The sequence below is a fragment of the Poromitra crassiceps genome, assembly GCF_964638095.1.
Source record: "Poromitra crassiceps genome assembly, chromosome: 3".
NCBI lineage: Eukaryota > Metazoa > Chordata > Actinopteri > Beryciformes > Melamphaidae > Poromitra > Poromitra crassiceps.
In genome coordinates this window covers 50,531,678-50,542,458 of record NC_139625.1, presented here as the reverse complement: position 1 = coordinate 50,542,458, position 10,781 = coordinate 50,531,678, and the positions used below count along the sequence as shown (strand labels likewise).

Below are 10,781 nucleotides of genomic sequence, written 5' to 3'. Positions count from 1 at the left end.
TGCGCTCAGAGCGCAGTGCCAGTGAGCGTCCTGCTGTGTCTGCCGAGCGCTCCCACGACGTCGCCACACTTTTCCTTGTCATGGGAGTCTGAAGGGCTGATTGCTATACGCCCTCCTATCTTCGATCTTCAGATCAGGTTGATGGGTTGCGCGCTGCGACTGGATGGAGGGAGGTTGGATTTAATGTCTTGCCAGCGTTAATCCGCCTTTAAGTAGTCTCCCCCCTCCCCTGCGTCACGGACGCGCAGACAGGTCGGCGGAGCGCAGCCAGGAGTACCAGGGCTTCTCATTTTCAATATGCGGTGCATATATACTGTAGGCTAGCCTACATGATAGCACGTGCCATTTAATGGACGCTTTTGTCCAAAGTGCTATAGGCCTACCACGAGTGTTTTACCTTGGTGGGCCCGGGCCCTGGAATCGCACCTCTAACCCATGACAATATAGTGCCATGCTAAACTGAGCTGCAGCACCACATAGGCTACTGTACACTAACATCCAACCCAGGCTCATGGAATCGCGGTGTCCTGAGCTCAAGGGTCAAGGTGGCTCCTGTTGTAAAAAAAAAAAAATCAACAAAATCTTCTTCTTCTTGATGATAAAAAACATATATCTTATATAATGTGATATCAGCATTTTTTGTAATATTATTACTATTGTTGTTGTTGTTGTTGTTGTTGTTGTTGTTGTTGTTGTTGTTGTTGTTGTTGTTGTTATTGTTATTGTTATTATATATTATTTTTTAGAAAAGTTATTGCTTTTTAACCAAACCCATTGGACTATTATAAGGCTTTATAAAAGATCACTCCTTTTTTTAAGCGGATTTTCTTGCTTAGGTTGTCTCCCTCTCCATGTTGCAGGCTGCTGGCTGGGCTGCTGCAGCTATTGTCTCCACTTGGGCAAACATGATGCTCTGGATACAGTGACAGAGTGAAAGTACCATCCAAGTAGCTTATCACTTTACAAGGCAGCCTGCCTGCCTGCCTGCCTGTCTGTGTGTGGAGGTTTAAACATAGATGCAAATATGTAGTCTATATTGCCCCCTGACATATGATCAAATGAGTGCACTGCATTGTGAGTGTAGTGTAGGCTACATAGTTAACAATATATTAGATAATCTGATTCTTCTTATAAGGGGAAATTGAACGACTTCACTATCTTAGTTAAAATTGGCTAAGTGGTTTCTGTGGTGGTGGTGTCTGTGGCGGCGGTGTCAGTCATGATTGTGAAGTCATCAGTGATGTCACTCAAGCAACTGTGATGTCATCAGTGATGTCAATCGAGCAACTGTGATGTAATCAGTGATGTCACTCGAGCAACTGTGATTGCCTAACTGTGATGTCACTCAGGCAGTTCTGATGTCATCAGTGATGTCACTCGAGCAACTGTGATGTAGTATGAGCCGATGGCGCCTAGGTGGGTGGGCGGTATCTGTCTGTCTGTCTGGCAGTCACGATTTTGGGAGGCGGGGAGCGGGCGATTTCCACAACTGCAGCCATGGTCCATCATCTCCTAGTGTAATAAAAATGATTAGATTTCAGGTAGCAAATGGATTTTTTTTTGTTAATTTATAAGTGTTGTTATTACTACAGGCTGCATTTTGATTGATGCTCTCTAAGACCGCATGTATCTAATCTAAAGTATCTAATCTATTGTTATTACTGAGTATTTGAGAAATAGGCATCTGTGTGGGCGCATAATGTTTAGCCAATATGGCAGCTAGTGTGAGTTTAGGCCAACCTGCTCTGGGAGACTGGGATTACTGATCACGTGACAGCAGTGTTTTCACTCAACGAAAGTATGTGATGTTAATTTCTCATGAGGGGGCTTATCCTCTCTGCTCACTGTAATCTTTTCTAATTCAAATCTTTTATAACCTTTGCTCAACCATCACGTGATGGAAGGACAGTGGCTCGCGCCCCTTTTGAGAGAAAGAGACGGAGAGAGAAAGAGAGAGCAGTCATTTTTATACATCCTCGAATCATTTTTCCATGAAAGCACACGAACCACTGTTATTCTGCTGATTTAAATAATGAATAAATGAAGGCTAGCCTATATAGGTTTTTGCAAAGACACAAAGAAACAGGTGTGTTGCAAGTCCCGGGCCTCATTTATTTATAAACCTATACATATCCACATATAAATTGCACTTCAGTGTAAACAAATACTGGGAATTATTGATGGTGAATCGCTGTTTTGGGGGTCGTGGGTTATAAATTGGGCTGGCACAGAAGGAGGTAACGGGGATGGTGGCGGTGTGTATGTGTGTGTTTTTTTGGGGGGGGGGCAGTATGTCATTTAGAAACACTTCCTGTGGACGATGGAGGGGCCAGCCTCATCGTACTCCTGCTTGCTGATCCACATCTGCTGGAAGGTGGACAGAGAGGCCAGGATGGAGCCGCCGATCCACACAGAGTATTTCCTCTCAGGGGGGGCGATGATCTAAACACAAGGGGAGAAAGATTGCACTGGTTTATTCGGGACTCTAGTGCATACCCATAAACACACACACACACACAAACACACACACACACACACATACGCATGCGTGCACACACACACACACACACACACACACACACACACACACACACACACACACACACACACACTCCTGTTCTTCCTTTTAAATGCTTGATGAGATGTTTTTGAAGTTCTGGATAGACCACACATTCCAAATAAATTATGAAAGCCTAAACCAGAAATTCTCAACTTTTTTAATATCAAGGACCCCTAATTTATTCCACATTAGAGCCACGGACCACCCATTTGATGCGGTTTTGTCTCTCGGATCCAAATCTGAGAATATACAGGCTATATATTTTTTTTTGTTAGATATGATTTTGTCCAGAATTCCAAGACAATCTGTATTGTAGGTAGAGAGATAACCATGAAAACAGTCATTCTGCTACTTTCTCTAATTGTTCACTTGTAAATGAAATAGCGGTGAAGTTGAACAAATCATCAATTTGCTGGGGATCCCTGAAACCCCCCCAAGGACCCTTTGTGGTCCCTGGACCCCACGTTGAGAACCACTGGCCTAAACCTGGGCCGATGCGTAGTAGAGATGCTCCACTAAGTGAGACAGTTACCTTGATCTTCATGGTGCTGGGGGCCAAGGCAGTGATCTCCTTCTGCATGCGGTCAGCGATGCCGGGGTACATGGTGGTTCCGCCAGACAGGACGTTGTTGGCATACAGATCCTTACGGATGTCAATGTCGCACTTCATTATGCTGTTGTAAGTGGTTTCGTGAATGCCAGCAGATTCCATGCCTGTGCAAAACACACACGGGTAAGTACGTTGTCACATTGTTTTACCCCAAAGAGCAAATTTGTTATCGCCGTCAGCTGTTGTAACAGGTGCCTAGGAGGCTGAGCAAAGAATCCATTGGTTTTAGATCACTGGCTGCCTCTCATCGGTCATACTGTAGTCGTAGGCTAGTAAAGCTAAAGGGCTAAACTGTAACCTCAAGCCGGTGATTATGAGGCAAACAACTAGTCCATTCTATTTTCCGAGAATCATCAATTTAAAAGACCCTACTGTATGTGGATGTAGCTTACTAAAATGTATGCCACAGATTAGTATGTAAAGCTGGAACAGTGGGCAAACTATTTCGTCAATATTAAGGACAATAACCCGAGTTTAGTTGGGTTTACCTTTGACTACAGCCCTGCTTCTCTTACACTGAAAATACTACTACTACCGGTAAATAATCATCTACTTTAGTCAGATATTGAGTCTTAAAATAGCCTGTATTCCCTAAGACTTAGGGAATACAGGCTATGTATAGCCTGTATTCCCTAAGTCTTAGGGAATACAGGCTATTTTAAGACTCAATATCTGACTAAATAAGTAGATGATTATATTCACTAGTATTATTTTCAGTGTAAGAGAAGCAGACTAAGGCAACTGAGAAGGCCGGCCATTGGAGTAGGAAATGTCATTGGTTTTCATGTGTTCTGGGAATTTACATGAAACAAGTGTCTCGAGATTAGGCAGATCAGGGAAACATTAATAGAATATTCCTTAATTAAAGCCGATATATTATTGAAACAAGCTGATTGGCATTGGAAACAAGGAAAAATAGTTATTTCACTCCACTGGCAGATATTTTTCACTCAAAATTAAGAATTGAAACTTCAGTCACATTGCAGTGTTTCATTTTTAAAATACAGTTCTTGGTGCAGAGAGCTCACTCAAACTAAATCTAACTCTTGAAAGGTTGTTCTCATTTTTAGGCTGTATACATACCGATGAATGAGGGCTGGAAGAGGGTCTCCGGGCAGCGGAAACGCTCGTTGCCGATGGTGATGACCTGGCCATCGGGCAACTCATAGCTCTTCTCCAGGGAGGAGGAGGAGGCGGCGGTGGCCATCTCATTTTCAAAGTCCAGAGCCACATAGCACAGTTTCTCCTTGATGTCACGCACAATCTCACGCTCAGCTGGGTGGAGCAGATTTGTATGTTGTCAAAGTTGCCTCATTCAACACGGGCAGAAAAATAAAGTGAGGGGGGCTGGTAATGGAAAAGTAACAATGAAATGACGAATGTAACAAATAGCTGCTTTCGAGCAGTGCTAAATATAGACACTGCATTATTTTAGAGGCAATGCTGTTTGTGAGTATATGACTGGATGTTTTAGAAGTACCGGTTGTGACGAAAGAGTATCCACGCTCAGTCAGGATCTTCATGAGGTAGTCTGTGAGGTCACGACCGGCCAAGTCCAGACGCATGATGGCGTGGGGAAGCGCGTAGCCCTCATAGATGGGTACGTTGTGGGTCACACCGTCACCAGAGTCCAGGACGATACCTGAGGAGTAATGATGAACATATTAACATTAATTCATTAATTCATTCACTCATCTATGCATTCAAATCTCACTTTGTCAATTGTCAAATCAACCCCCCTCCCACACACACACACACACACACACACACACACACACACACACACACACACACACACACACACCAAACCCACCCACTCTCATTCATCTATTAACCCATTGATACCTGATGCAGCTTTTGTGTGTATATCCCTCATTTGTGTGTGTATCCCTTTAAGACCGCGAACCGCGTCATATGCGGTTCGCGGTCTTAAAGGGATACACACACAAATGCTGCATCAGGTATCAATGGGTTAAGCAAAAATCCCATGCTCAAATACACACTAACCCACCATAGACTGTCTATAAAATATGGACAGAGTCAGCGTGACATCATCCATTGGTTTTTGGACTCGTTTTTTTGGACCCGTTTTGATGCCTAGTGTAGCAGTCGCCATCTTGGGGTTCTTGCAGCTCGCGCGAGACGGCACGAGGCCAGAGGTTTCCTAGAGCTGCAGCTCCGCCTGCTATTGGTCCGTGAACGGCAAGCTGCGCGATCACTGGACAGGCGACCTGTCAATCGTCCCCAAAACAGTATTTCTATCATCTGTTTTTCTTTCAAATTAGCTATTATACTGTAGATCAAAACTGTGTTTTGAACCAGGCTGTAAACATGCTTAATCCTATTGTAAAGAGGGGCATTTTAACAAGGGGGTGAATGGGGAACAACTCCCTTTTGGAGCCAGCCTCAAGTGGCCATTCGATGAACTTCAGCCTTTAGTATCACTTCCACCGACACTTCCTCTGTCAAACTCCGAGCTTGCCGCTTGTAACCCACGCACGACGTGCACAGGTACACGTGGCTTTCCATACCAGTGAGATACCTCTGTCGCCTACCTGTGGTACGGCCAGAAGCGTACAGGGACAGCACGGCCTGGATGGCGACGTACATGGCGGGAACGTTGAAAGTCTCGAACATGATCTGGGTCATCTTCTCTCTGTTGGCCTTTGGGTTGAGGGGTGCCTCTGTCAGCAGGGTGGGGTGCTCTTCTGGGGCCACGCGCAGCTCGTTGTAGAAGGTGTGGTGCCAGATCTTCTCCATGTCGTCCCAGTTGGTGATGATGCCGTGCTCGATGGGGTACTTCAGGGTCAAGATGCCTCTCTTGCTCTGGGCCTCGTCACCGACGTAGGAGTCTTTCTGGCCCATACCGACCATGACGCCCTGATAACACACAAGACAGGAATCAGTGATGAAGTGGGTAATCATCATATCACATCACAACCACAATATAAACAAAAACAACCTGTGTATAATAAAAGTTAAAGGCTGCTTTCATTGTTACTATGATGCATACTATGAATTTGCACCATAAAAGTGAATAAACTCCCCATGTAAGAAGGTGGGTCAAATTTGTTTTGTGGGTTTACCCTCCATTACAACCATCCAGGAGTCTTATAATTGTAGCCTAACACTTTACAGTACAACAAGGTACACACATTTAGAGTAGTATGAGGAATGAATGAGGAAATATTAATTAATGGTTACTTTTTGAGTAAGTTAATTAAGCAATATAGCATGAGAGCTAGTGTGTTGTGGCAAATATATCCCACTGATCAGTTGTTATCCCACGAGGCCGCATGGGTTATTGGAGTGGGTTATTGGATTTATACAATGGCTGTGAACCAATCAGATTGCTTGATTTGAGAGAGCCATTTTATAATCAAGGATAACCATTAACTAATACTCATTAGTTCCCTCAATGGTTTCTCAATTAGCCTACCCTAACTAGGCTATATCTCTATGACATTTGATTATGAGTTAGGCTACTCTACTGCACTCAATAACTTAACTGACTCGTTCGTTCCTCATTCGTTCCTCATTAGTTTCCTTGTAACTACTCTAAATTGTGCCTATACATTTAAAATCGTGTGCAATTACGCACAGAGGATCTGTCCCTCATTGCAAGCCAAAAACAAGTGTTTTTGTGTGGTGTAACAACTAGCCTAGTGGTAGCTATTATGATATTGTATGATATTACCTGGTGACGGGGGCGACCAACAATGGAGGGAAAGACGGCGCGAGGTGCATCATCTCCAGCGAAGCCAGCCTTGACCAGGCCGGAGCCATTATCGCACACCAGGGCGGTGGTCTCTTCGTCGTCGCACATGGTGTCAGCTGTGAAACGCAATGCCACTATTAGATCCACTCATGAGGGTCCCCACCTGTTTGTTTGCATTAGGTGGTCACGCACGATGGGTATTTGCGATTAAAGCACAGAGGTGGTTAATGTGTATTATAGCTTGCGTCCATCCATGTCTTTTCATGAACCAGTGAGATTAGTAGCTATTTGTTATGGGCTCAAAACACTTTATAACCACCAATAATAAATGGTATGGATAGATTTGTTAACTAGACCTATTTACAAAGTACTCTATTATAAACAGTTGCAACTTTATAATGTTAATAGTACAAATAATAATAGCCCCTATAGATCTGTCCTCTGTAACCTTGTGTCCCCCTGTCCTCCTGTGTCCCCTTTGTCCTCTTCTGTCCCGGATCTATAGGCCTAAACATTATTTGGATAGCTATAAAGTTGCAACTGATGTTTGTAAATGGTTCATACTGTAAATGCTGTGTGAACATGATAAATGATCATATCATTGTTTGTCAACAGTAAAATAACTATTAAGTAGCGTACAGTAAAGTTGAATTAACTATCAATTCACCATTTCTGAATAAAGTTGTACCGATGCTGTTAGAATTTCAGAATTATTGCACTTTACAAGAATATAATAATTTAGGCTATATAATATTCATATTGTGAAGCAGTATAATTTTCAGCATGTCACATCAATTGCAATCCGTAGTCCACCCAAGAAAACCAAGAGAGGCTGATGGACAATAAGACGATGCAGTCTAAGCCAGTTACAGTAGATGATGCCATTTGGTTAGTCAAAGCTGCAGCATTTTGTTTGGAAGCCCTCAGTTTTGTTAAAGTCCTGTATCCATCCATCCTCTGATAAATCCATCCGCAGGCCTTATTCTATCCTCCTTCAGTCAGACTCACCAGATCAGCACCAAGCGCCGGATTTTGAGTGTTTAAAGTAGGGGTGCTGAAAAGTCAGGACGGCCCATTTTATACTCTGACTAGTGTCTGAGATGGGACAGAGGAGTGCGACCCCTTCTCCATATTTGGTAGCTCAGTGCGCCTTTGACAACAGCAAGTCCATGAATGGAATGGCAAGGAGAGGGAACTCCCGTGCGGGCAGCTGTCTACCGCCCATGTAGGGAGGAGAGGGAGATAAACAATGCCAAACACTGACTGCAGGCTTCCCTTTGATTAATTCACATAGGCCTATTACTTATTAATAGTACAGTAGGCCTAGTGAGTTCATATGTAACCCAATAGTCTTTTATGTTTTTTGATTATCTCCTATAATAGCACTATAGTATTCAGTCTGGGGAGGTTTGGAACGGTCTTGAACCCAGTCGTAAGGGTTCACCGGGGATCACAACACTGCTAAATGAATCATGGGTCCACAACTCTATTTATTTTTATTTTTCAAAACAATAATCTATTCTGTCTGCTTCTGTATTTCTGGGGCTCCCAAACATATCAATTTAGCCTAGAGAGACGCATGTAGTGCTACCAAATGTACCGCACAGCTGCTGACCGCAGCTGTTTGACTGATTAGAAGGAGAAATTCCAAACTCCACATTTGAGATTTCTCTCAGCAGAGGGGGAAGCAATTTGAGTGTGGCGAGCGTATCTTCACTCATGACAGTTTCACACAATATAATGTTGTTTGCCTTCATGTAGGCTAAACAATTGCATCATAAGGAAAATGAGAGGATATTTCTAAAGAGGCATTCATAGAATTAATTTGCATGAAATCAATGAGTTTCCATAATCATAATGAGCTGCTTGGGACTGGTTGGGTTATTGATGTGCTTGCTATGCAACATGGCTCCTGCAGTGTCCATATATGAAAAATGCTGAAATTGTTACAATTAGTATTTAGCCATGTTGTCTTGGTTTGTTTACATATTTTAGCTTTATTGCAAGATGAAGTTTAACATCAACATTTCTACATTGCATTTGCTACATTTGTAGCTTATTCCACTTTGAAATGCATATTACTTCCTAACACACTGGTGCCTCAAACACGTCTAGTGTGGTAATTAGTAGGCTATTTATGTAATAAAAGTTCATTCATGTCAAAAACCATTGCAGAAAAATCAAAAGCAATGTTGATCCCTTCTGTTGTATTCAACGTGAAAACAAAGAAGAAAATAGCAGGTCTTGTTTTGATACACATGGCATCCTTTCTTTATTCCTCCAATGAGGAAAGAACAAGACATTAGGGATGACATCACCAGTTTACATGAAACAGAGAGAGAGAGAGAGAGAGAGAGAGCAAGCTCTGAAGGCTGTAAAATAACATTAGCTAAGAGTAGTGACTGGTCCCACCACAAGGAGGACAAGACAAAAGAGCACAGCAAGCCATGAATCATATGGTGCTGTCAGCCGACCCCAAGCCATAACCCTTCCCTGTGTGACTCTGTCTTATGTAATGAATGGTAGGCTGCGCCCTGTTTTAAGCAACCTTTTGCCCCAGTATTCAAATAATGTAAACATCTGTTATGACCATAGATAGCTTGGCCGAGTCTGTCTATAGGGCACATGTCTGTTATGACCATAGCTTGGCTGAGTCTGTCTATAGGGCACATGTCTGTTATGACCATAGCTTGGCTGAGTCTGTCTATAGGGCACATGTCTGTTATGACCATAGCTTGGCTGAGTCTGTCTATAGGGCACATGTCTGTTATGACCATAGCTTGGCTGAGTCTGTCTATAGGGAACATGTCTGTTATGACCATAGCTTGGCTGAGTCTGTCTATAGGGAACATGTCTGTTATGACCATAGCTTGGCTGAGTCTATAGGGCACATGTCTGTTATGACCATAGCTTCGCTGAGTCTGTCTATTGATAGTATTCTGTTACATCACCACATGGCCATCTTGGTAGGACAATAACAGGTGATTGTGATCAATTAACAGGTGCTTACAATCAAGTGACACAACCAATGAGCTGTGTGTATTGTAGCGCCATATTGGTAGGAAAAATGCTTGGGACATCATGGGAATACTATGAATAGGGAACATGTCTGTTATGACCATAGCTTGGCTGAGTCTGTCTATAGGGAACATGTCTGTTATGACCATAGCTTGGCTGAGTCTGTCTATAGGGAACATGTCTGTTATGACCATAGCTTGGCTGAGTCTGTCTATAGGGAACATGTCTGTTATGACCATATCTTGGCTGAGTCTGTCTATAGGGAACATGGCTGTTATGACCATAGGTTGGCTCAGACTGTCTATAGGGAACATGGCTGTTATGACCATAGGTTGGCTCAGACTGTCTATAGGGAACATGGCTGTTATGACCATAGCTTGGCTGAGTCTGTCTATAGACGGTTTTCACCAGAGCGCAACCCCACAGCACTTCCTTTTTCTCAGCATTCGGCAAACTGCAGAAATATTCACTCAACATCGTTAGTTTTGTTTTCGCTGCTCAGCTGTATAGACGGTTTTCACCGAATGGTCAGTCCTGCTTCGTTGAGTCTGTCTATAGAGAGGCAAAGTGAACGTCACTTCCTGGTTCAGCACTGTACCAGAGATTTTCTTCTCTGTTATGAACATGTCAGGCCAAGGGCTCAGGATATAGGCCTATAGTATTGCATTGTTAGACTGTCAAATATTTGTTCTCATAGAGAGATAGGCTCATAATGGGAATTAATGAAAATGTGTGTGTTCCCAGAGCACCCAAGGGTCTGATCGGCTGATGGCGGTGCCTGGTTTAGACACCGAGACATGGGTCTGATAGGCTGATGGCGGTGCCTGGTTTAGACACGGAGACTATAGGTTGATGGCGGTGCCTGGTTTAGAGAT

General features: G+C 43.3%; 1 protein-coding gene across 1 annotated transcript; it reads right to left on the bottom strand.

Moving 5' to 3' along the window:
- Positions 1-2,096: 2,096 nt before the first annotated feature.
- Positions 2,097-7,933, bottom strand: LOC310774307 (actin, alpha cardiac muscle 1). Its single transcript, XM_083634355.1, has 7 exons — positions 7,897-7,933; positions 6,868-7,004; positions 5,726-6,050; positions 4,651-4,812; positions 4,254-4,445; positions 3,093-3,274; positions 2,097-2,442 (listed from the first exon to the last, which is right to left on the bottom strand). The coding sequence occupies exons 2-7, from the start codon at positions 6,994-6,996 to the stop codon at positions 2,299-2,301; spliced, it is 1,134 nt and encodes a 377-aa protein (XP_083490481.1). The 5' UTR covers positions 6,997-7,004; positions 7,897-7,933; the 3' UTR covers positions 2,097-2,298.
- Between the last annotated feature and the right edge of the window lie 2,848 nt (positions 7,934-10,781).

Bases quoted from the DNA above. Each gene is read 5' to 3' on its own strand.
- LOC310774307 (XM_083634355.1), bottom strand. From the start codon at position 6,996: ATGTGCGACGACGAAGAGACCACCGCCCTGGTGTGCGATAATGGCTCC. The intron at 4,813-5,725 runs GTAGGCGACAGA...ATTACTCCTCAG, and splicing joins CGCTTCTGGCCGTACCACAG to GTATCGTCCTGGACTCTGGT. The intron at 3,275-4,253 runs GTATGTATACAG...TGTTTTGCACAG, and splicing joins CTTCCAGCCCTCATTCATCG to GCATGGAATCTGCTGGCATT.